The sequence below is a fragment of the Mercenaria mercenaria genome, chromosome 3 (assembly GCF_021730395.1).
Source record: "Mercenaria mercenaria strain notata chromosome 3, MADL_Memer_1, whole genome shotgun sequence".
Lineage (NCBI taxonomy): Eukaryota > Metazoa > Mollusca > Bivalvia > Venerida > Veneridae > Mercenaria > Mercenaria mercenaria.
This window is the reverse complement of record NC_069363.1, coordinates 7,674,020-7,701,364: the sequence shown is the minus strand read 5'-3', so window position 1 is coordinate 7,701,364 and position 27,345 is coordinate 7,674,020. Positions and strand designations below refer to the sequence as shown.

Here is a 27,345-nt window from a genome sequence, read left to right as displayed (position 1 = left end):
TGAAAATGTGCATTTTTGACTATTTCAGGGGCAATAACTCTGAAAATAGGGGACGGAGCCAGACGAAAAATTGAAGGTGCCCAAGTTCATACCATGATTAAGACTCATGCAAGATTTCATGAATCTATATCAAATACTTTTTGAGCTAGGCATGTCACAAGGTGAAAATGTGCATTTTTGACTATTTCAGGGGCCATAACTCTGAAAATAAGGGGCAGAGCCAGATGAAAAATAGGAGGTGCGCAAGTTCATATCATGATTAAGACTCATGCAAGGTTTCATGAATCTATATCAAATACTTTTTGAGCTAGGCGTGTCACAAGCTAAAAATGTGCATTTTTGACTATTTCAGGGGCCATAACTCTGAAAATAGGGGGCGGAGCCAAATGAAAAATAGGAGGTGCGCAAGTTCATATCATGATTAAGACTCATGCAAGGTTTCATGAATCTATATCAAATACTTTTTGAGCTAGGCTTGTCACAAGGTAACAAGAGCACCGCCTTGCGGGTGCTGACGCTCATCTGATTTTTTTTGTATAATAGAAATATTGTCCTACCCATGATTTTCTAAGTCTAGAAAGGGCCATCATTCTTGCAAAAAGCAGGATAGAGTTACGTTTCTTGATGTACAGTGTCCACTTATGATGGTGAAAAACTGTTGCAAGTTTTAAAGCAATAGCTTTGATAGTTTATGAGAAAAGTATACTTAAACATAATACTCAACCAAGAAAATGATTTTCTATGTCCAAAAGGAGCAATGATTATTGCAAAAAGCAGGATGGAGTTATGTTGCTTGCTGTACAGGTCAGCTTATGATGGTAAACAGGTGTTGCAAGTTTCAAAGCAATAGCTTTGATAGTTTAAGAGAAAAAGTTGACCTAAACATAAAACTTAACCAAGAAATCTGATATTTTCTAAGTCCAAAAGGGGCCATAAATCTTGCAAAAAGCAGGATGGAGTTATGTTTCTTGCTGTACAGGATCAGCTTATGATGGTGAACAAGTGTTGCAAGTTTTAAAGCAATAGCTTTGATAGTTTAGGATAAAAGCTGACCTAAACATAAAACTTAACAAAGAAAACTGATTTTCTAAGTCCAAAAGGGGCAATAATTCTTGCAAAAAGCAAGATGGAGTTATGTTTCTTGATGTACAGGGTCTGCTTATGATGGTTAACAAGTATTCCAAGTTTCAAAGCAATAGCTTTGATAGTTTAGGAGAAAAGTTGACCTAAACATAAAACTTAACCAAGAAATCTGATATTTTCTAAGTACAAAAGGGGCCATAAATCTTGCAAAAAGCAAGATGGAGTTATGTTTCTTGCTATACAGGGTCAGCTTATGATGGTGAACAAGTATTCCAAGTTTCAAAGCAATAGCTTTGATAGTTTAGGAGAAAAGCTGACCTAAACATAAAACTTAATCAGGCAACGCCGACGCCGACAACCGCTCAAGTGATGACAATAACTCATCATTTTTTTTCAAAAAATCAGATGAGCTAAAAATGTGCATTTTTGACTATTTCAGGGGCCATAACTCTGAAAATAGGGGGCGGAGCCAGACGAAAAATAGGAGGTGCGCAAGTTCTTATCATGATAAAGACTCATGCAAGGTTTCATCAATTTATATCAAATACTTTTCGAGCTAGGCGCGTCACGAACTTCGGACGGATGTACAGACGGACGGACGCACGGACAAGACCAAATCTATATGCCCCCAGGGGGGGGGGGGGGGGGGGGGGGGGGGGGCACAAAAAAAACAGTTGTCATACACCATCAAACCTGTATTAACAGACAGCCGAGGAGTGACACAACGTGCCGGCTTCAGGCAGGTGGTTGCTTAAGACAAGTTGGGTGACTGGCTACATAATACAGGTGGCCTTTTTAAGGCAGGTTCAACAATACTGCTTTCAAACATGGTTCGCACAGACAAAAACTTTTCACTGACTTTTTTTTCGGCTTTCCAAAACATTTTACATGCTGACAAAGAGCTAAACAAAACAAAAGTCAAATGCTTCCGGAGCAAAATGGTGAATCATTCAAAAGCTCTAACACTCTTTACATATAGTACTAGAAATCAATCAATGACACAATTCTAACACGACCAGCAAATAACCTACATACATGTACAGCAAAATCTATCTCGGGGTTATTCTGCAATAAACCACTCGCGTACGATGACGTCATCCGATCCAGGTGCGTAGTATGGTCGTAAAAAGTAGTTACCATTTTTTCTAACACTGTTGATACTAGTATGTCATGTTAGAATCGAAATTATAATAAGTTCCAAAGTGTGATTTATCGTAGAATAACCTGAGTTTTTTTGTTCTTATATGAAACAATATATCACTCAGGCCTACGGCCTTCGTGATATATTCTTACGCATAAGAACACAAAACACGGGTTATTCTACGATAAACAACGTTTGGGAACTTATTATTTCTTAAATATTAATCCTATCCTGCATTTACCTGTACACCTGCATGAGACAAGTTAACAGGAATAATGTAAAGTAATAAAGTAAATGTATGGTTAAAAACTTTAGTGATAAGTCATTTCACTGTAATGTCAATTTTCATGGTAAATACTGTAGTTTTTTTCTTGTTTTTATATATGATGTGTGATATGTTACAAATAACATTATATCTAAATTTCAGCTTAAATTGTGGATCTGAATTTATTTTATTAGACTTAAAACATTTTCTGATGTCACACAATAATCATGTATATGACAACTGTTTTTGCATTTAAATAAGTTCTTGCCACAATAATCCAGGTATAATTGGGGATTAAATATTTAGGTAGGACTATCTGCAAGAGCAGCTACATGTAAATCAAATAAGAAGTTTCAGAATATCTTAAATAATATGCTTAAAATTGATCAAATCAAGACTTAGGTATTATATTCAGTCTTAAATGGTACATATCAGTAACCAGCATCATTTTTTAAATTGTTTTTCATAATCTAAAATTTTAGGTACTATTTCTACACCCTTGAAAAATTATCAAGGACAAAAATTCATAAACATGCAATTTCAGAATGTGTTTAAGATTGCTTTAGCAGCATTTAATCAATTTTCTTGTCTAAGATAATAGTTTATACTAGTCATTATCTATTATATTTATTATCTTGTATAATTTTTAAGGAGATACTTCAAAATTCAAGAGTATCTTTGAGAACTTCCATGACTTTTCCATGACAAAATCAGAAGTTTTCAAATTCAATGAATTTCCGAAAAAAAAAAAGTCATTTTTCGTGACTTTTCCGAGTCTGTGATAATCTTGTCAGAGCTAATCTGGTCAAAGATGAGCTCTCTGGAATTATTTCAGGTGATGATAGGCAACTGAATTAAGAAGACCACTGAATTTGTAAAAGACCACTGGCTGACTTCCTTGACTGAAATATTTTACTCTGACATGACATGAATCTATGTTGGTGAGGGTCATGAGTCATGACTCATGACTCATGTGACATGAAGTCAGCAAACTGAAACACTTAGCCATTGACATATGAAAAACTTGAAAGTTATCACCTACCATAAGTGGAGAAATCAGCATACTAGCCACAAGTACAACTGAACTATTCTCAACCAGACCAATACAAGCTATAATACTGAAATATAAAAAACATAAAATTCTGTAATGATTACACTGTGCATTCCACAATTTCATATTTCAAGTTTCTTACATGAAACAGAATGAGATGTGGAGCATATAGTTCATGTAATGTCTTTAATAACATTATAAAGGAGAACATAAAAGTATGTCATCAAAAAGTATATATCTCATAGTTCACAGCATTAATATTACAAAATCTCAAGACTTTCAGTTTTACCAACAATTTGTGAATATCAATCATTCGGTAAATTTGGTCGGACAGTTATTTCATTTAATTTCCCTAGTGTTTTTCCTCTCTACTCTTCAAACTTTTGTGTTAAATTTGACTGTGTCAAAATCAGATGGAAGTGAAAGAAAATGGGAGTACAATAAAATTACCATTAAAAAAAGAAGTGTAATAAAAAAGATGCATCTTATCTCGGATACTGTAAGGTTCAAAATACCATGTAGGTAAGCCAGATGCCTTCCCATAAAGTGTTTTACTTCTGCAAGAATAGAGACCAAAATAAGCCTTTAGGTAATTATCAATCAAGGAAAACTTTATCTATACTGAATACCTCAAATCAGAGGATTAATAAGTACATGTATTTCAAAACTTAAACAAATCTGGTTAACTTAAAACAGAACACTTGTCTCCACAACTACACGGCTCCTACCTTGCCAAAATCAGTAACACAAGGTAATCAAAGGTGAACAGAGCATTTGCTTTCACCGATTTCACCACCTGCAATTAAAGTAAAACACTATTGTTAATTCAGAGATACATTAAATCTAATGACTGAAAAGTAAGAATCCATGTGTAAACACAGAATTGCTATTTAAGTTTTATAGCCTTGTGTATGCATCAAGCTTCACATAAATATCTGAATGATTTTTCCTGCTCATTTCCCCCCGCTTCCTTCAATGTTTTAATACATGCTTTGTTTACCTAAAATCTAAAAGTATGTTTTGTGGTAAACCTCGGTTTTGGCCGCAAAATATTCTGCTTTTTGTAAATATATAAATAAATAGTTTTAGTTACCATGTTCTTTTACCACACATTAAAGAAAACATTATGACGGAGCTTTGCTCAAAATTTGAACCTTATTGAGTACATATTGTTCGAGTTATTCCCAAAAATATACCTAAACAAGGAGCTGCGTTCAATAAAAGCTTGATGCCCCGTGGTGGCATCCTTGTCGATACAAAGCAACCTAAGTCCAAAATGAGGTCAAGGTCAAACTGAGGTCAGGTGATGTTTGAAGATGAGGAATGGTCACAGGTTACATCTGTATTAGTATCAATTCATTCTTGTAAGCGGTATTGACGCTAGACGAAACGGTCCCATTTGATTAACCAAGAGATGGCCCATATAAAGCAACCTAAGTCCAAAATGAGTCAAGGTCAAGGTCAAACTGAGGTCAGGTGATGTTTGAGATGAGGAATGGTCACAGGTTACATCTGTATAAGTATCAATTCATTCTTGTAAGCGGTATTGATGCTAGACGAAACGGGCCTATTTGGTTAATCAAAAAGATGGCCCATATAAAGCAACCTAAGTCCAAAATGAGGTCAAGGTCAAGGTCAAACTGAGGTCAGGTGATGTCTGAAGATGAAGAATGGTCACAGGTTACTTCTGCATTAGTAAGGCGTATTGATGCTAGACGAAACGGTCCCACTTGGTTAACCTCGTACGGACAGACGAACGGACAGGACGATCACTATATGCCTCCCGGCTCCTGCATCAGTAGATGTCGGGGGCATAAAAACTTTTGACTTCGAGAAAAATTATCAGCAAAAACCATTAAATGCTCTTAAAGTCATATTTTATATTTTCTGGTGCCATTTCTCATTAAATATGTACAGCAAGAAACATAACTCCATCCTGCTTTTTGCAAGATTTATGGCCCCTTTTGGACTTAGAAAATATCAGATTTCTTGGTTAAGTTTTATGTTTAGGTCAACTTTTTCTCTTAAACTATTAAAGCTATTGCTTTAAAACTTGCAACTCTTGTTCACCATCATAAGCTGACCCTGTACAGCAAGCAACATAACTCCATCCTGCTTTTTGCAATAATTATTGCCCCTTTTGGACTTAGAAAAATCATTTTCTTGGTTGAATATTATGTTTAAGTCAACTTTTCTCATAAACTATCAAAGCTATTGCTTTAAAACTTGCAACAGTTTTTCACCATCATAAGTGGACACTGTGCATCAAGAAACATAACTCTATCCTGCTTTTTGCAAGAGTGATGGCCCTTTTCAGACTTAGAAAATCATGGGTAGGACAATATTTCTATTATACAAAAAAAATCAGATGAGCGTCAGCACCCGCAAGGCGGTGCTCTTGTTTAAGGATTACAAGAGAACAAAGCTTGTAAAAAATCTATAAAATTCACTACAACTAAAAAACATCATTCTTGACATGGTACTAAAATTTCTTTCTTGAAAAACATCTTTAAATAATTTTAATAGATATTTTTGATTGGCTGACTCTAGCCACCTAAGGAATAGCCACTAGAGAAATTGCAGACAAAAGGACATTTTCCAAAATTGCTCTAAAACTACAAAATGTCATGTCCCTAAATTTTGCATAGATATTGAGGCATATATGTACAACATATTTAATGAGAAATGGCACCAGAAAATATAAAATATGACTTTAAGAGCATTTAATGGTTTTTGCTGATAATTTTTCTCGAAGTCAAAAGTTTTTATGCCCCCGGCATCTACTGATGCAGGAGCCGGGAGGCATATAGTGATCGTCCTGTCCGTTCGTCTGTCCGTACGAGGTTAACCAAGTGGGACCGTTTCGTCTAGCATCAATACGCCTTACAGAAAAGTTGACCTAAACATAAAACTTAACCAAGAAATCTGATATTTTCTAAGTACAAAAGGGGCCATAAATCTTGCAAAAAGCAAGATGGAGTTATGTTTCTTGCTATACAGGGTCAGCTTATGATGGTGAACAAGAATTCCAAGTTTCAAAGCAATAGCTTTGATAGTTTAGGAGAAAAGCTGACCTAAACATAAAACTTAACCAGGCAACGCCGACGCCGACGCCGACAACCGCTCAAGTGATGACAATAACTCATCATTTTTTTTCAAAAAATCAGATGAGCTAAAAAGGCCCTTTGAAGTGAGTGTGGAATTTTGGTGGCCATATTGGATTTTGGGGACAAATTATGCAATTTCTTTGACACTTAATTTTATCCTTTTAACAGAGTTATCTGTTATTTAAAACATATTGTTATGATGTAGTTTTTTCTGTAGATTATGTTTATGTTATTTGTTTTTGATGACACTTATTCTAATTCTTGTATAAGATGGGGAAAGTATTGAAATTCCTTTGAAATTTATTAGCCAATCAAAACGCAGCAGTCAGGCTCCCTGTCTACATAAGGAAACAGAATGTACGGCCGCGTCATACCAAAGACGTAAAAAATGGCACTAGTAGCTTCCCCGCTTGGCGCTCAGCATTAAGAGGATAGTGCTAGGACTGGTCAGCCCGGTGCCAGTGTAATGTGACTGGGTGGGGTATCATGCCACGTGTCTACGGCATGATATTCCAGTGAGGCAGCACTATAAAGCTGGGCATTGTGCTCACTGCTACAAGTAGACACCGTCGTTTATATGACTGAAAAATTGTTGAAAAAGACGTTAAACCCGAACACACACATGTCAGATAACTTTTAACTTTTGGATCTTAAAGCAGCAACATAATTTTTTGGAAAACTTAACTGGTAAAATTATTTCTGTGGATATTATTTAAAAATTTGGACTTAAAATTATTTAAATATCAATTTAATCAATTTGTGACTTAGAAAAATGTGGCTGATAACTATTGCACTGTTTCTTAACCTTCTTCTGAATTTGACAGTTTTAGGAGCCATTATCTTGGGTGCAATTTTGTATTATGCTTTTTATTATTATCAGGAACAGTGGGTTGCAATTTTGGACAACTGTAAAGTGTTTTGCAGACTTTAATTTTAGAATTAACAGGAAAGCTTGTGGAACTTTTACAACTTTAGTGCACTTGCATTCAAACTTTTGTTATTTTTGGTGATTTTGAACTTGTACAATATAAATATATCTGACAGGAAAAATATATAATAATTAAACTTATTATTACAGCACTTGGCATTATAATAACTTTGAAATAGCCCAGAAAGTGGCTTTGTAAGGAATCTGGCTTTTTCTTAAATTAATTAAGTCAGTGGTGTCAGTCATCCTGAAGAATTTACCAAAAAACCTGAGCAATAAGACCATTGCCAACAACCACAATTTAGGTCCTCGTTGAAGCAGTTAGCCCCAGGACCGGGGTTTACGACAGTTTTAATTCATGCTTTGTTTACCTAAAATCTAAAAGTATTTTCTCATGATAACAGGTCAACAAGAATTCCAGGTTTTCAACATTTGACATATGACACATTGATACAAATACAAATGTTAGCAACATCATAGTTGTAATGCACATCACACTTCTGAGGACTTACTGAAATCTGCAACATTTTTCTCAATAAAAGCTATAAACACACCAAATCTGGTGACAACAGGTCTACCCAAACTAAATGTATTGAGTGGGAAGCATTTTCTATTTTAGTAGTGAATTTGACCTGAGTGACCCAAAATACAATCCCAATATCTGTCTTGATAAAAGCAATATAAACACATGCAAAGTTTGGTGACAATAGATGCACCAAAACTAATGATAATGAGCAAAGCCTTGATCCAAGCATTCCCAAATGCAATCAAAACTGTTACCTCCATTTATGCTACCTACACATCGAGTTTCACCAAGTTTCTATCTCATTACTAACTGATTGAGCAGAAACTGTTTTTACCCTACGTTTTAGTGACAGTGACCTTGACCCGAGTGACTCTGAATATAACTTTACCTTTGCCTCAAACAGAATTATCTACATACCAAGTCTGGATACAGCAGAAGTAACCAAATTGAAGATATTTTTCTATTTCTGTAACAGTGACTTTGACTTCAATTCCAGTGACCAAATGCAATTCAAATTGTCATCTCCACCTGGAATACCTATGCACAAAGTTCCACCAAAACATCTCATTCCATTACTAAAATTATTGAAAAGGAATCATTTTCAGTAACATTGACCTTTATATTAACCTGAGTAACCCCAAATACAAATTCAACTTTTGTCTCGATAAAAACTACTTACAAACCAAATTTGGTGACAAAAGGTCCATCACACCTTGTTACTGAGGGGAAAACATTTTTCTGTTTGAAGTAAGTGATCTTGACCTATATGATCCTGAATAAAATCTTTCTCGTTGTCTCGATAGAAGCTTCCTTCAAAGTATGGTGAAAATATGTCCATCTGAACTGAACTTACTGCGCAGAAATGATCTTTCTTGCATACCATATGGGGATTTCCGGTATTTTTACCGGTGCTGGAAAAATCCATCTTACACCCCGGGGTGTAAGATTACTCTCGTGCTTCAAATGACATATTACAAACTACATATATGTAGAAAATTTATGTAGTTATTTATATTTTATTTCGGAAAACGGAATAAAAATCCAATACCTTGACAGTTCCTCTTTGTTCCCGATAGTATATTTCTCGATTCAAAACACGTTATTTTATCAAAAATTCATAACGTTACGCTAAAACTGATAAAACAAAACCGGAACTAAACATTGTTATTTGTCTTTGAAACGTCATGACGTCTTTCCTGTTTACGGACGTTGATTTCCCACGCTTTGTTTAAATACGCTGCTATAAGAAATAGTTCTAAAAAGAAAGCCGTTCGACTGATTTTATTTTTATTATTATATCTTGATATCGGTATGCAAGAAAAAGATTCTATCACTGGTTATAGGTGCAGATGGGAATATCCGGCTCTCTGGTAGCTGTTTAGGCGGTAACTCGGTAGGAACCTCGTTACCACCTAAACAGTTACCCTCGAGGCCGGAAATTCCCATCTGCACCTATAACCAGTGAAAGAATCTTATAGTCTCACTCACTCCGCTGACAGCCTGCCCACCCAAACATATAACATATCCCAGTCTAATAACCAGGCTTTTTTTAATGAAAATAGTTATACCTGTTAGTCTTTTAGGTTCGTCACTGTGCCTGAATTTAAGAACTGTGAGAGTGTGATTGAATAGTAGACAAATCATGATTCTTTGGTCATATATTATGTGACTATTCTAATGTGAAACAATTCACTCCATACCACCAAAAACACTGCTAAACAGCTTATTCACTCTGCCTATTCGTTTGGATTCATTTAAGCTATTTAAGTTTGACAAATACGCTTTAAAATAATACCAGTTGTTTAAAAGTGAAAAAAATCCAACCTGAGCCACAAGAAGTCTTGACTTCACTGATTTCTTAAACTGACTTTCTTTATGAACCTGTTCTTCACTGAAACAAGATCAAAACATGCAATATATCAAATATATGTAGAAGCTATATTAACAAACAAGGAGCTGCATTTTCAAAACACAAAATCATGCCCACAAGTGTATGACCAAAGATGTTGTTTTTTAAGGATTTAACTTAAAAGGCGATGATCATATGAAGGCCTATAGGTCAATTTGTAGTTCTTCCCACATGGTTTGTTGTGAGTATTAACTAAACTGGGTCATTTATGTGGGCTGTAGGACCAAAAATGTTGTTTTGATATTAAGGTTTTAAGTTTAAAGGTAAAAGTCATATGAGGGTCAAGGTCATTTATATATAGGTCAGTATGAACACTAAATTTGGTCAATTATGTGGGCTGTAGGCAAAATGGTAAAATTTGGTTAACCCAAAATTTGTTTACTGAGATTTTAAATTTGAAGGTGATGGTCAAGGTCATCTATATTATGTCAGTTTGTAGGTCTTGCAACAAGGTTTAATGAGTGTGAATATTAATCAAATTGGGTCATTTATGCTGGCAGTAGGACCACAAAACATTGTTTTTTAAGTTTGAAGGTGAAGGTCATATAAGGTTCAAGGTAATCTGTATACAGGTGAGTTTGAAGGTCTTGACAAAAGGATTGCTAAGTCTTAGTATGAACTAAATTGGGTCATTGATGAGGGCTGTATGCAAAATCTAGTTTGTATGGTTGGATGGACAGTTCAATTGCTATATGCTGGGGGGCATAAAAATGCAACAAGTAAAGATTACCTTCATCAAAATTTTTATGTTGATCAATAAGCAGCAAAATATCTATTATTTAAAATTGAACTATGAAATTATCACGAAGATGAAAATAATGGCATGCATGCAAAGACCCATATCAAAGTTGTTAAAATTGTGAATAAACATGCTCTAATGAAATGTGACTGTATAGGTGGGCCGGTGGTCTAGTGGTAACACCCTTGACTGTCAATCCAGAGGTCCGGGGTTCGAATCCCGGTCCAGGCACTGGAAATTTCTGAGATGCTCTTGAGTGTCTCCCACCTAACTAAGAGGCCTGTACTGGTTCTTCCCAGGAAAGACAGCTTTGCATGTATCAGTGCTATACACCGGGCACGTTAAAGAACCAGACTGTCTATTCGCAAAGAGCTAGGCTAAGTTAGCCGGACAGGCCTGTTTCTAAATCTGTTCTCTCTATCTGTTCTGGGGGCTTTATCGCTCTGAGTCTGTACTAGTAGAGGATAAAATTTCGCGCCCTGTGGGCTGCGTCTGCTATATGTAAAGCCCCTTTTTTTTTAAAAACTTTTTTATCATGAAAAGGGGGTTTTTAAAAATTGGGTAAAATAATAATAAAATTTAAAAATGTGATACATGCTATTTTTAAAAAAAGTCTCGGATAATCATCATAGTGCATCTAACCGGGAAAACAATATGTTGCCGTTTTTTTAACTCAAAACATTTAAACAAGAGGGAGGACATGGCCCCCCACTTGCCAAAGCAAATTGTAAATGTAAGAGGGGGCCAGAAAGAAAAATTTTAAAAAAATAAAACTGCAGTATTTTTTTGGAAAAAAAAGGTTGTTATCAAATACTGTGTTAAATATCCCCTATGATAGATATGGTTTAACACACTAGTTCCTTCACTAATCTTTACCACACTTGTAAAGTTTACATAAAACCTTTTTAAAACTTTAAATTAATTTACAAAATGGAGTTACTCAAAAAGTAAAAAAATAGAGTTATTTTTTCTTGTACACTGCAGTACTTCCAATTCCTGTGCCATTGGGAATTTTTTTCAAAGGGCCCCTTTAATATTTTTCTGGTTTGCTTCAACAATTTTTAAAGAGAAAAAATAAAGGAGAAAATTAAAAAATTTAAAGCTTTGAGTAGGTAGGTTTCTTGTACACGCATTTCCCCCACACTGCCCCATCCTTGCATATAGCTTCAATAAAATCAACAGACTCTGTCTTTGTGTGAAGATTTAACAAAATATGTTGTTTAAAGTTTTATGAGTAAATCACATAACGGGAGGTATTATAACAAGCGGGGTAATTATAGTTCTGTAAACCATTTCTTTAAAAATTTCCTCTGCCCAAAATTTAACAAGAGGGGCAGACTGTCACAAATACGCCCCCTCGAATTTGGCCTAATTCAAGGGCCAAAATCAAAGGTGCCTTGGTGTTTTGACTGGTTATCGAACTTGGCCAAGAATTATGCCCAAAAACTTTTGTCACCATTTGGTAAGATCGGATAAAAAACTGTTTACTAGAAGGGGAAAAGGGGCAAAATTCGTAGTTTTTCAAGTAAATCAAGGGCCATAATCCAAGAATGCCTGGGGCGATTGGCTGGTTATGGAACTTGGCTGGGGGATTATCCCCACAAACATTGTCACAATTTGGTGAAGATGGGAGAAAACTGTTCAATTAGAGGCGGACAAGCAAAATTCGCAATTTTGGTAATTCAAGGGCCAAATCCAAGAAAGCCCAGGGCGATTTGGCTGGTTATCAAAATTCTAAGATATTAGCCCCCACAAAAGTCAGCAAGTTGGGGGAAAACTATTCGACTAGACAGTGGACAAAAGGGAAATTCGCAGTTTTTGGTAATTTAAGGGCCAAAATCCCAAAAGTGTCGGGGCAATTTGGCTGGTTTTCGAAATTTGGGCCCAAATTTATCCCACAAAACATTTTCACAATTTTTGGGGAAGTCACATATGACGTTTAAAAAAAAAGAAGTATTACGAGTAAAACATAAAACATTGTAAATTCAAAATGTAAGCGATGCAGAGACATGGTACTTGAACAATGCACTTCCTCTCCATGATCTGTTTTATTGTGAAAAGTTTTAACAATATCCCTTCAATACGACTGAAGCCATTCTCCTGTCAGAAAGTGTTACAGATGTAAATGGGGTCCACCCCGGGCCGACAGATGACGAGACATTACCATATCCCCCCCCACTTTGGGCTGGGTCAAAGGGAAAACAATGCATCGAAGAAATTCTTTAAAAAATAATCATAACTTCCTGCAAACTTCTTAATCCTTTGGGGAAAAAACACTTAAAACCAAAAAATCAACAATTCACTAACCTTTTTATACACAAAACCATGGATATAAAATCTAACCCAAATTAATACATGTAAATACTAAATACAAATACACCAAATGTTCTCTTATACCTGACGTTTTTTCTAAAGATGAAAGTATAAAGAAAAATGTTAAGTATACTTTATCTAACTGACATTTTCAAGACAGGCCCAAAAAGGTTATAATTTATTTACAGGGCAAAAGGATTACAATTTGAAAAAACTTTACAAATGAAAATTTTGGTGAAAAAGCGAGAAAAAACTGTACATAAGATTGAAATTTTTAAATTAAAAAATTTTAGGAGGTTACATAACATAACTAAAAAGCTTTTGTAAAAAAGCGCATGTCTCCCCCAATGTAAAAGTTTTTATAGGGAAGAAGTCAAAAAGGGGTTTAGGAGCGAAAGTCAAAGGAAAAGATGGTGGCTGCAAAGGGATCATTACTTGGGATGTCCATCATCCCCCTAATTTCAACATCTTGGCCTGTGGTTTAAGTCACGTTCAAACTCCCGTGACCTACCCTTTTAAACAAATGCCCCAAAATAAATAGGGGGCTTACTTGCAGTCCAATCTCCTATTAAGTTTCAACATTTTAGTCAATGGGGTTTCAAGTTTATTTCCCCAAAAAAAATATTACATGAACAGGCCACTGTGACCTTGACCTTTAATAGAATGACCCCAAAATCAATAGGGTCATCTACTCTGCATGTTCAATCATCCTAGGAAGTTTCAACATTCTGGGTCAAGTGGTTCTCAAGTTATTGATCGGAAACTGGTTATCAATGTTCAGGCCTCTGTGACCTTGACCTTTAATGGAGTGACCCCAAAAACAATAGGGGTCATTTACTCTGCATGAACAATCATCCTATGAAGTTTCAACATTCTGGGTCGAGAGGTTCTCAAGTTATTGATTGGAAATGGTTTTCCATGTTCAGGCCCCTGTGGCCTTGACCTTTAACAGAGTGACCCTAAAATCGTTAGGGGTCATCTACTCTGCATGACCAATCATCCTATGAAGTTTCATCATTCTGGGTCAAGTGGTTCTCAAGTTACTGACCGGAAATGGTTTTCAATGTCCAGGCCCCTGTGACCTTGACCTTTCACAGAGTGACCCCAAAATCGTTAGGGGTCATCTACTCTGCATGACCAATCATCCTATTAAGTTTCAACATTCTGGGTCAAGTGGTTCTCAAGTTACTGACCGGAAATGGTTTTCAATGTTCAGGCCCCTGTGACCTTGACCTTTAATGGAGTGACCCCAAAATCTATAGGGGTCATCTACTTTGCATGTACAATCATCCTATGAAGTTTCAACATTCTGGGTCAAGTGGTTCTCTAGTTATTGATGGGAAATGGCTTTCCATGTTCAGGCCCCTGTGACCTTGACCTTTGATGGAGTGACCCCAAAATCAATAGGGGTCATCTACTCTTCATGACCAATCATCCTATGAAGTTTCAACATTCTGGGTCAAGTGGTTCTCTAGTTATTGATCGGAAATTGTTTTCAATGTTCAGGCCCCTGTGACCTTGACCTTTGACGGAGTGACCCAAAAATCAATAGGGGTCATCTACTCTTCATGACCAATCATCCTATGAAGTTTCAACATTCTGGGTCAAGTGGTTCTCTAGTTATTGATCGGAAATGGTTTTCAATGTTCAGGCCCCTGTGACCTTGACCTTTGACGGAGTGACCCCAAAATCAATAGGGGTCATCTACTCTTCATGGCCAATCATCCTATGAAGTTTCAACATTCTGGGTCAAGTGGTTCTCTAGTTATTGATCGGAAATGGTTTTCAATGTTCAGGCCCCTGTGACCTTGACCTTTGACAGAGTGACCCCAAAAACAATAGGGGTCGTCTACTCCAGCAGCCCTACAACCCTATGAAGTTTGAAGGTTCTAGGTCAAATGGTTCTCCAGTTATTGCTTGGAAATGAAGTGTGACGTACGGACGGACGGACGGAAGGACGGACGGACTGACGGACGGACGGACAGGGCAAAAACAATATGTCTCCTGGGGGAGACATAAATACAATTGGAGCAGGTATCTTTCTTGAAGTCAAATTTCAGTTATTTCAAAGCAAACTACTTGATCTCTTGAAGCCCTTTCTGAAATCTCTTGTTTACAAATAAAATTACATAAAATTACCAGTAGGTAAAAATTGTAAATTTGAAATGTTTTACCGGCATGTCACTTACTTGAAATTATCATAGGATTTCTTTTGTAAGTTATTACAAGTAACAAGGGTGCCAGAATGTCACAATATACGCCCGTCACAGCAAATTTGTTTACACTAGCACCTGTATTTGCAAATGGAATTTTAATTTTCTAGTTGTTTACAATGTTGTTTTTTTTAGAAATTATTGTAATTCTTTTCTTCCACAAAAAAAATCCTTACCAGGTAGAGATACCTTAAAATACACCCAAAATTTGAAAGTAACATCAATGTTGTACCACAGAAAAGTGGTCTTGGTTTTTCCCTACGGTCAATTATAAAAAAGTTACAATGTAAGTTATTTATAGCAACAACTAAGGGAAGTTAATCTTTAAAAAAAAAAAAAAAAAAAAAAAAAAAAAAAAAAATCGAAAAAAAAAAAAATTACAAGTCCACACAAAAATCCTTACCAGGTAGAGATAGCTCAAAATACACCTCAGAATTGGATGTAACATGCATGTTGTACTACAGAAAAGTGGTCTCGATTTTTCCCTACGACTTGTAATGAAAAAGTTACAATATAAGCTATTTATAGTAACAGCAAAGGGAAGTAATTCAAAAGAAGGGACCAGTGCATGACACTCCGTCTCATGATGGTGTACAATTGTGCCAAGTTACATCAAAATCCCTCCATGCATGAAGAAGAAATGCTCCGGACAAAGTCATTCTTGTATCTGACCTTTGACCTTTAAGTGTGACCTTGACCTTAGACCGAGGGACCTGGTTCTTGCGCACGGACACTCCGTCTCATGCTTGTGAACATTTGTGCCAAGTTGTATCAAAATCCCCTATGCATGAAGAAGAAATGCTCCGGACAAAGTTTTCATTCTTGTATCCTTGACCTCTAAGTGTGACCTTGACCTTACCCCTAGGGACCTGGTTCTTGCGCATGACACTCCGTCTCATGATGGTGAACAATTTTGCCAAGCTACATCAAAGTCCTTTCATGCATGAAGAAGATATGCTCCGGACAAAGTTTCATTCTTGTATCCTTTGACCTCTAAGTGTGACCTTGACCTTAGACCTAGGAACCTGGTTCTTGCGCATGACACTCCCTCTCATTATGATGAACAACTGTGCCAAGCTACATCAAAATCATTCCATGCATGAAGAAGATATGCTCCGGACAAAGTCATTCTTGAATTTTTCATTCTTGTATCCTTTGACCTCTAAGTGTGACCTTGACCTTAGACCTAGGGACCTGGTTTTGCGCATGACACTCCGTCTCATGATGGTGAACAATTGTGCCAACTTTCATCAAAATCCCTCCATGCATGAAGAAGATATGCTCCGGACAAAGTCATTCTTGAATTTGACCTTTGACCTCTAAGTGTGACCTTGACCTTAGACCTAGGGACCTGGTTCTTGCGCATGACACTCCGTCTCATGATGGTGAACAACTGTGCCAAGTTTCATCAAAATCCCTCCATGCATGTAGAAGATATGCTCCGGACAAGGTCTGTGGACCGCCGCCCGCCCGCCCGCCCGCCCGCCAACCGCCCATCCGCCCGCCAGGGGCGTTCCCATAATACGTCCCGTTTTTCAAACGGGCGTATAAAAAGTAAAAAAATAAGCGAGTCAGTGAGTTCAAGGCTATATTTATTTACAATTTGCGTCGTGGGAAAATCAACATAGTGGGTTTGCGACCAGCATGGATCCAGACCAGGCTGCGCATCCGCGCAGTCTGGTGAAGGTCCATGCTGTTCGCTAACAGTTTCTCTAATTGCAGTAGGCTTTAAAAGCGAACAGCATGGATCCTGACCAGACTGCACGGATGCGCAGGCTGGTCTGGATCCATGCTGGTCACAAACCCACTATGTTGGTTTTCTCATGGCACGGCTCAATTTTGTTATGTTGGATTTAATGTCACACCAATGCAGTTATAGGTCATATCATAACTTTCTTTTTATGGTGGAAAAACACCAGGTGCCCCTCTGGGCATTACTTCAGGCATGTCCAGGCACCTGGTAGAACCACCAAATTTCCTCAAGTCACTTGGATTGCTTCCTCACATGAAAAAACTGTACACTTCAAGCAAGGTTTCTAACCCATAGCAACCTACAAACAAGAGGGTCATGATGACCCTGGATCGCTCACCTGAGTAATATGAGCTACATGTTTCAAATGTCAAACTGATGATAAAATATTAAGAAAGTCAGTAGGTCACATTCATGGTCAATGAAATTCAGTTTTATGATTTGTGTGCAAAACTGTGTAAGTCCTCAATATTTCAAGGCTGTATCTTAAACAAGAGGACCATGATGGTCCTGAATCGCTCACCTCTTCCCACATGATCCAGTTTTGAGTATGACGTCGTTTTTTCTATTATTTGACATAGTGACCTAGTTTTTGAGCTCATGTGACCCAGTTTTGAACTTGACCTAGATATTATAAAGATAAAAATTCTGACCAATTTTCATGAAGATCCATTGAAAAATATGGTCTCTAGAGAGGTCACAAGGTTTTTCTATTATTTGACCTACTGACCTAGTTTTTTAAGGCACGTGACCCAGTTTCAAACTTGACCTAGATATCATCAAGGTGAACATTCTGACCAATTTTCATGAAGATCCATTCAAGGGTATGGCCTCTAGAGAGGTCACAAGGTTTTTCTATTTCAAGACCTACTGACCTAGTTTTTGATGATGAGTTGACCCAGTTTCAAACTTGACCTAGATATCATCAAGATAAACATTCAGACCAACTTTCATACAGATCCCATGAAAAATATGGCCTTTAGAGAGGTCACAACATTTTTTCATTATTTGACCTACTGACCTACTTTTTGAAGGCACGTGACCCACTTTCGAACTTGACTTAGATATCATCAAGGTGAACATTCTGACCAATTTTTATGAATATCCATTCACAAGTATCGCCTCCAGAGAGGTCACAAGGTTTTTCTATTTTTAGACCTACTGACCTAGTTTTTGACCGCACATAACCCTGTTTCGAATTTGACCAAGATATCATCAAGATGAACATTCAGACCAACTTTCATGAAGATCCATTGAAAAATATGGCCTTTAGAGAGGTCACAAGGTTTTTCTATTTTTTGACCTACTGACCTAGTTTTTGACGGCACATGACCCACTTTCAAATTTGACCTAGATATCATCAAGATGAACATTCAGACCAACTTTCATACAGATCCCATGGAAAATATGGCCTCTAGTTAGGTCACAAGGTTTCTCTATTATTTGACCTACTGACCTAGTTTTTGATGGCACGTGACCCACTTTCGAACTTGACTTAGATATCATCAAGGTGAACATAATGACAAATTTTCATGAAGATTTCATGAAATATATGGCCTCTAGAGAGGTCACAAGGTTTTTTCTATTTTTAGACCTACTGACCTAGTTTTTGACCGCACGTGACCCAGTTTCGAACTCGACCTAGATATCATCAGGATGACCATTCAGACCAACTTTCACACAAGATCCCATGAAAAATATGGCCTTAAGAGAGGTCACAAGGTTTTTCTATTATTTGACCTACTGACCTAGTTTTTGATGGCACGTGACCCAGTTTCGAACTTGACCTAGATATCATCAAGGTGAACGTTCTGACCAATTTTTCATGAGATCTTTTGAAATATATGGCCTCTAGAAAGGTCACAAGGTTTTTCTATTTTTAGACCTATTGACCTAGTTTTTGATGGCACGTGACCCAGTTTCGAACTTGACCTAGATATCATCAAGGTGAACGTTCTGACCAATTTTCATGAAGATCTTGCGAAATATATGGCCTCTAGAAAGGTCACAAGGTTTTTCTATTTTTAGACCTACTGACCTAGTTTTTGATGGCACCTGACCCAGTTTCGAACTTGACCTAGAAATCATCAAGATGAACATTCAGACCAACTTTCATACAGATCCCATGAAAAATATGGCCTTTAGAGAGGTCACAAGGTTTTTCTATTATTTGACCTACTGACCTAGTTTTTGAAGGCACGTGACCCAGTTTCGAACTTGACCTAGATATCATCAAGGTGAACGTTCTGACCATTTTCATGAAGATCTTGTGAAATATATGGCCTCTAGAGAGGTCACAAGGTTTTTCTATTTTTAGACCTACTGACCTAGTTTTTGACCGCACGTGACCCAGTTTCGAACTTGACCTAGATATCATCAAGATGAACATTCTGACCAATTTTCATGAAGATCCATTGAAAATTATGGCCTCTAGAGAGGTCACAAGGTTTTTCTATTTTTAGACCTACTGACCTAGTTTTTGACGGCACGTGACCCAGTTTCGAACCTGACCTAGATATCATCAAGATGAACATTCTGACCAACTTTCATAAAGATCCCATGAAAAATGTGACCTCTAGAGTGGTCACAAGCAAGTTTACGGACGGACGGATGGACGGACGGACGACGGACGACGGACACCGCGCGATCACAAAAGCTCACCTTGTCACTTTGTGACAGGTGAGCTAAAAACAATAAAGTAGGTCAGTAGGTCAAGGTCACAATCAAGTGACATCATATTACTTGCGGTCATCAGGTAATTATAATTAAATAGTCTTGGAAGGAGGATCAGATGATTTTTTAAGTATTTTTCCTATATAACTCACATAATAACTAAGTGACCCCAGGGCGAGGCCTCTTTTAACCCCAGGGGCATAATTTGAACAATTTTGGTAGAGGACTACTAGACAATGCATCATACCAAATATCAAAAGCCTAGGTCGCATGGTTTCTGACAAGAAGATTTTAAAAGCTTTTTCCTCTTTTCACCCCAGGGGTACAATTTGAACAATTTTGGTTGAGGACCATAAGACAATGCTCATACCAAATATCAAAGGTCTAAGAGTTGTGGTTTCAGACAAGAAGATTTTTAAACTTTTTTTTACTATATAAGTCTATGTAAAACTTGCGACCCCCGGGGCAGGGACATATTTAAACCTAGGGGGATAATTTGAACAATCTTGGTAGAGGACCACTAGATGATGCTACATACCAAATATCAAAGCCCTAGGCAATGTGGTTTTGTACAAGAAGATTTTCAAAGTTTACCCTATATAACTCTATATAAACCATGTGACCCCCGGGGCGGGGCCATATTTGACCCTAGGGGGATAATTTGAACAATATTGGTAGAGGACCATTAGATGATGCTACATACCAAATATCAAAGCCCTAGGCCATGTGGTTTTGTACAAGATGATTTTCAAAGTTTTCCCTATATAAGTCTATATAAACCATGTGACCCCCGGGGCGGGGCCATATTTGACCCTAGGGGGATAATTTGAACAGTCTTGGTAGAGGACCACTAGATGATGCTACATACCAAATACAGGCTGTCTAGCATACCCTGACAAAAAATTAGGGCTAATTTTAGGGCAATTTGTACAAAAAAATAGGGCTAAAATTAGGAATTTGGTACAATTTTAAGGAAATTTTAGGGCCAAATTTTAGTAATTTTCAAATTAAATTATAGACTTTAAAGACCATGTAATGTGCTTACCTTTATGTGATTGACATAAAAGTAACTCACAAATAGTGCTTTATTTACAGAAAAGGCGTCTACCACTGGTAAACTGCTTTGAACTGTGCTAAACTGTTTTTTTCTGAATTAGAAGAACTTTTAAACAACATTTAAAACATTTTCTCTTTTTGATCATTGCAAAAAAGTTAAAAAACTAGGAATTTTTATGAAAAAATAGGGCCTTTTTAGGAATTTCCTTTGATTTTTTTTAAACAATAGGAATTTTAGCCAAATTGAAAAAAAATAGGAAAAAGTAGGAATTTTAGGGACGCTGGACAGCCTGCAAATATCAAAGCCCTAGGCCATGTGGTTTTGTACAAGAAGATTTTCAAAGTTTTCCCTATATAACTCTACATAAACCATGTGACCCCCGGGGCAGGGCCATATTTGACCCTAGGGGGATAATTTGAACAATCTTGGTAGAGGACCACTAGATGATGCTACATACCAAATATCAAAGCCCTAGGCCATGTTGTTTTGTACAAGAAGATTTTCAAAGTTTTCCCTATATAAGTCTATATAAACCATGTGACCCCCTGGGGCGGGGCCATATTTGACCCTAGGGGGATAATTTGAACAATTTTGGTAGAGGACAGATATCAAAGTCCTAGGCCCTGTGGTTTTGGACAAGAAGATTTTTAAAGTTTTTCCTTTCGGTTGTCATGGCAACCAGAGTTCTGCATGGAATTCTGCGCAGTGGTTTTCAAGAAGGAGATTTTTTTAGGAAATGTTGACGGACGGACGAAGCACGACGGACACTGGACATTGAGCGGTCACAATAGCTCACCATGAGCCTTTGGCTCAGGTGAGCTAAAAACCCACTAAAGCAGTCAGTTAACAAGAGGACCATGATGGTCCTGAATCGCTCACCTCTTCCCACATGACCCAGTTTTGACTATGACGTCGTTTTTTCTATTATTTGACATAGTGACCTAGTTTTTGAGCTCATGTGACCCAGTTTTGAACCTGACCTAGATATTATCAAGATAAAAATTCTGACCAATTTCAATGAAAATCCATTGAAAAATAGAGGTCACAAGGTTTTTCTATTATTTGACCTATTGACCTAGTTTTGGAAGGTACGTGACCCTGTTTAGAACTTTACCTAGATATCATCAAGGTGAATATTCTCACTAATTTTCATGAAGATCTCATGAAAAATATGGCCTCTAGAGAGGTCTCAAGGTTTTTCTATTTTTATACCTACTGGCCTAGTTTTTGACCGCAAGTGACCCAGTTTCGAAACTGACCTAGATATCATCAAGGTGAACATTCAGATCAATTTTCATGAAGATCCATTGAAAAATATGGCCTCTAGAGAGGTCAAAAGATTTTAATAATTTCAGACCTACTGACCTAGTTTTTGACCGCAGTTGACCCAGTTTCGAACTTGACCTAGATATCATCAAGACAAACATTCAGACCAACTTTCGTACAGATCCCATGAAAAGTATCGTCTCAAGAGAGGTCACAAGGTTTTTTATATTATGTGACCTACTGACCTAGTTTTTTATGGCACGTGACCCAGTTTCGAACTTGACCTAGATATCATCAAGGTGAACATTCTGACCAATTTTTATGGAGATCCATTCACAAGTATGGCCTCTAGAGAGGTCACAAGTCTTTTCTATTTTTAGACCTACTGACCTAGTTTTTGACCGCACATGACTCTGTTTCGAACTTGACCTAGATATCATCAAGATGAACATTCAGACCAATTTTCATATAGATCCCATGAAAAATATGGCCTTTAGAGAGGTCACAAGGTTTTTCTATTATTTGACCTACTGACCTAGCTTTTGAAGGCACATGACCCACTTTTGAACTTGACCTAGATATCATCAAGATGAACATTCAGACCAACTTTCATACAGATCCCATGAAAAATATGGCCTCTAGAGAGGTCACAAGGTTTTTCTATTATTTGACCTACTTACCTAGTTTATGAAGGCACGTGACCCATTTACAAACCTGACCTAGATATCATCAAGGTGAACATTCCGACCAATTTTCATGAAGATCTCATGAAATATATGGCCTCTAGAGAGGTCACAAGGTTTTTCTATTTTTAGACCTACTGACCTAGTTTTTGACCGCACGTGACACAGTTTCAAACATGACCTAGATATCATCAAGATGAACGTTCAGACCAACTTTCATACAGATCCCATGAAAAATATGGCCTTTAGAGAGGTCACAAGGTTTTTCTATTATTTGACCTACTGACCTAGTCTTTGACGGCATGTGACCCACTTTCGAACTTGACCTAGATATCATCAAGGTGAACGTTCTGACCAATTTTCATGAAGATCTTATGAAATATATGGCCTCTAGAGAGGTCACAAGGTTTTTCTATTTTTAGACCTACTGACCTAGTTTTTGATGGCACGTGACCAAGTTTTGGACCTGACCTAGATATCATCAAGGTGAACATTCTGACCAATTTTCATGAAGATCTTGTGAAATATATGGCCTCTAGAGAGGTCACAAGGTTTTTCTATTTTTAGACCTACTGACCTAGTTTTTGAAGGCACGTGATCCATTTTCAAATTTGACCTAGATATCATCAAGATGAACATGCTGACCAACTTTCATAAAGATCCCATGAAAAATGTGACCTCTAGAGTGGTCACAAGCAAAAGTTTACGGACAGACGCACGAACTGACGGACGGACGGACACCGCGCGATCACAAAAGCTCACCTTGTCACCTTGTCACTTTGTGACAGGTGAGCTAAAAATATAGCAAAGCTATCTCTTGTATTAGTAACACAGTAAAAATACTAGGGCTGCTTTTGAGAAAAGCACATGTCTCCCACAACTGCCTAATCATCTGAATAGTTATGTATCTGGTCAACCATGCACCAATGACTTAAGAGTGCGGTTACTGGCATCAACCATGCACCAATGACTTGAAGTGCGGATACTGGCAGCGATTTTTAGCAATTTTTGGTATTTCAAGGGCCATAATTCTGAAATGCCTGGGCCGATTTGACTAGTTATCGAACCTGTCCGAGGACTTATTGGCAAACACATTTTGTTCAAGTTTGGTGAAGATCGGATGGGAAATGTTCGACTTAGAGTGCGGACAAGTTTTGTGACAGACATACACACGGACGAACACACAGATAGGAGAAAATTAATATCTCTCCCACCACAGTGGTGTGGGAGACATAATAATGTAAAACAGAAGGAATTATGCCACACTACTTTCAATATGCCCCTCTTATCTATATATTTTTATCTTAACTGCAAAAAGAAAATGTTTTCACATATTTCTAGCTATATTGACTCTAAATGGTAAGCCAACTATTTTAACATATGTACACACAAAGTAATAGCCAAAATGCCAGTACATTTAGTGCATACAAATACTCTACCAAAACTTTGTCTGTACAGTGAAAACATATCAAGTATGTGTGACCTTTAGCCAAAGCATTTTCATAAGTTTCACTGTTTAGTTCATAAAACAACAAACAACAAGATAATCAAACAGAACAGCCATTAATGAAAAAATAGAACAAAATATTTACTCCTCTTTTTTCTTTCCAGGAGAATCTTCATCAGCACCTTCAACATTTGTTAGTTTGTCTTCTACCTCAGGCTCCACCCACTCATGAACACTGGATGGGAACACACTGAAGATACAGGAATGAAGTATTAGTGCATGTATTTAAGTGAACTACTGAAACATAAGGGAAATAGATCTTGTAATTTCATGGAAAAGAAACAAACATATTTGTTCATGTTGCATGACCTGTATTCCTATCTTACATTGTTGAACAAACAAATTTTCTTTATGGATTTAAGTTAAAAAAAAATGTTAAAATTTGCCTATATAGAGGGTCTAGTCATTTAAAATGGTAACTGAAAGTGCAAATTTAAAATGTAGTAATCCATTACTTGTTAGCTGATGTTTAAGATTTAAAGTCATATTTGTGAAGATATTAAAGAGGACACCGGTTTAAATTCAACATATATGTTAATTACAAGGAAGGAATTCAAATACAGCAGCTTTGTTTTATTTTCATCCTTAGTCTGGTGTATGTGAAATATGAACAAGAGGGTCATAATGACCCTGGTCCGTTCACCTGAGTAATATGAGCTACATGTTTCAAATGTCAAACTGATGCTAAAATATTAAGAAAGTAGGTCAGTAGGTCAAATTTGTGGTCACTGAAAGTCAATTTTAGGATCGGTGTGCAAAACTGTACTTGTCATCCAAATCTCAAGGCTCTATCTACTCTTTTCCTATACAAGTCCATGTCAAGGCGGGGCTATATTTGACCCAAGGGAGATAATTTGAACAATCTTGGTAGAGGACCACTAGATGATGCTACATGCCAAATATAAAAGCCCTATGAACTGTGGTTTTGGACAAGAAGATTTTTAAAGTTTTTCCTTTGCCATGGCAACCACAGTTCTGCTTGGAATTCAATTCTTTGAAAATTTTTGAAAGGGTGTCACCCAAAGATCATTCCTGTGAAGATTGGTGTAATTCTGCCCAGTGGTTTTCAAGAGAAGATTTTTTTAGAAATTGTTGACGGACACACGACGCACGACTGACAATGGATATGAGCGGTCACAAAAGCTCACCATGAGCCTTTGGCCAGGTGAGCTAAAAACATGTCCTGCATTTATATGTACCAACATCTAATATGCTATATCACAATACTGCACTAATAATCTGTACATTCTCCCCAACTCCCAATATAAATATTTTTATTGCTTTTATTAAACAAGAGCTGTCCGTATTAAAGACAGCCAAGCTCGACTATTCGAAATATTGTCCCAGAAGCAGGAAAATATTACCCAAAATGTTAAATATCAAATGAGTTTTAAGTTCAAAAGGGGACATAATTTGACCAAAATGCATATCAGAGTTTTGGGACTTGATGCTATCTACTAGTTTTATAACCCCGAAAGCACATGTGAAGTTTCAATCCAATATCTGCATTAGTTTTGGAGATAGTAACTTGCATGTAAAACTTTAACCAGAATTTTTTAAGTCCAAAAGGGGGCATAATTTGCCAAAAATACATGTCAGAGTTCTGGGACTTGACCCAGTGAGGTTGGTAATTGATCTAGAAAATGAAAAAATAAGTTTCAAATCTATATGCCTTTAAGTAATAGCTGTATGTACTTGCACGCAAAACTTTAACCAGGATTTTCTAAGTCCAAAGAGGGGCATAATTTGGCTAAAATGAAGGTCAAGAGTTATGGGACTTGATGCTATCAACTAGTTTTATAACCCCAAAGACACATGTTAAGTTTCAATTCAATATCTGCATTAGCTTTGGAGATAGTAACTTGCATGTAAAACTTTAACCATGATTTTCTAAGTCCAAAAGGGGGCATAATATGCCCAAAATACATGTCAGAGTTATGGGACTTGACCCAGTGAGGTTGGTAATTGATCTAGAAAAAGAAAAATTAAGTTTCAAATCTATATGCCTTTTGGTAATAGCTGTATGTACTTGCACGCAAAACTTTAACCAGGATTTTCCAAGTCCAAAAGGGCGCATAATTTGGCTAAAATGCAGGTCGGACTTAGGGGACTTGATGCTATCAACAAGTTTCAATTCGATATCTGCATTAGTTTTGGAGATAGTAACTTGCACGTAAAACTTTAACCAGGATTTTCTAAGTCCAAAAGGGGGCATCATTTGTCCAAAATACATGTCAGAGTTATGGAACTTGACCCAGTGAGGTTGGTAATTTATCTAGAAAAAGAAAAAATAAGTTTCAAATCTATATGCCTTTTAGTAACAGCTGTATGTACTTGCACGCAAAACTTTAACCAGAATTTTCTAAGTCCAAAAAGGGGGCATAATTTGGCCAAAATGAAGGTCAGAGTTATGGGACATGGTGCTATCAACTAGTTTTATAACCCCAAAGACACATGTTAAGTTTCAATTCAATATGTGCATTAGTTTTGGAGATAGTAACTTGCCTGTAAAACTTTAACCAGAATTTTCTAAGTCCAAAGGGGGGCATAATTTGCTCAAAATACATGTCAGAGTTATGGAACTTGACCCAGTGAGTTTGGTAATTGACCTAGAAAAAGAAAAAATAAGTTTCAAAGCTATATGCCTTTAAATGATAGCTGTATGTACTTGCATGCAAAAAACTTAACCAAGGTGTGACGCCGACGGCAACGCCGATGCCAGGGTGAGTAGAATAGCTAGACTATTCTTTGAATAGACAAGCTAAAAAACAATTCAGCAAACACTTGTTCAATCCCTCACGCAATGCCAAAACCAGCATCAATTTCACACCAACAAATACTTTGAAAATCCCTCATAAGAGATCCAGCATTAAAATTAAGATTCTTATTTTGCTTCAAAACTCAGATAGAAAGAAAACGATAGCTCACACTCGAAATTCAACTCAATAAACATCCTGGAGTAAAACTAAGATCCATATTTTGCTTTAAAACTCAGGTCATAAGAAGGCAATAGTTTACACTTGATACAAATTTTATAGAAGTCCTTGCAGTAAATCAAGATACTTATTTTGCTTTAAAACTCACCCAAAACTGACCTCATGGAACATCTAACAGTAAATCCATGATCTTTATTT

General features: G+C 36.9%; 1 protein-coding gene across 1 annotated transcript in view; it reads right to left on the bottom strand.

The window, feature by feature from the left end:
- Positions 1–27,345, bottom strand: part of LOC123525503 (uncharacterized) — an 86,702-nt gene that overhangs the window by 35,311 nt on the left and 24,046 nt on the right. Inside the window, exons 7-10 of the mRNA XM_053537824.1 lie at positions 24,297–24,401; positions 9,926–9,992; positions 4,269–4,336; positions 3,532–3,607 (exon numbers count right to left, since the gene is read on the bottom strand). Coding sequence (XP_053393799.1) covers positions 3,532–3,607; positions 4,269–4,336; positions 9,926–9,992; positions 24,297–24,401 — 316 coding nt within the window. The remainder of the gene's footprint in view (positions 1–3,531; positions 3,608–4,268; positions 4,337–9,925; positions 9,993–24,296; positions 24,402–27,345) is intronic.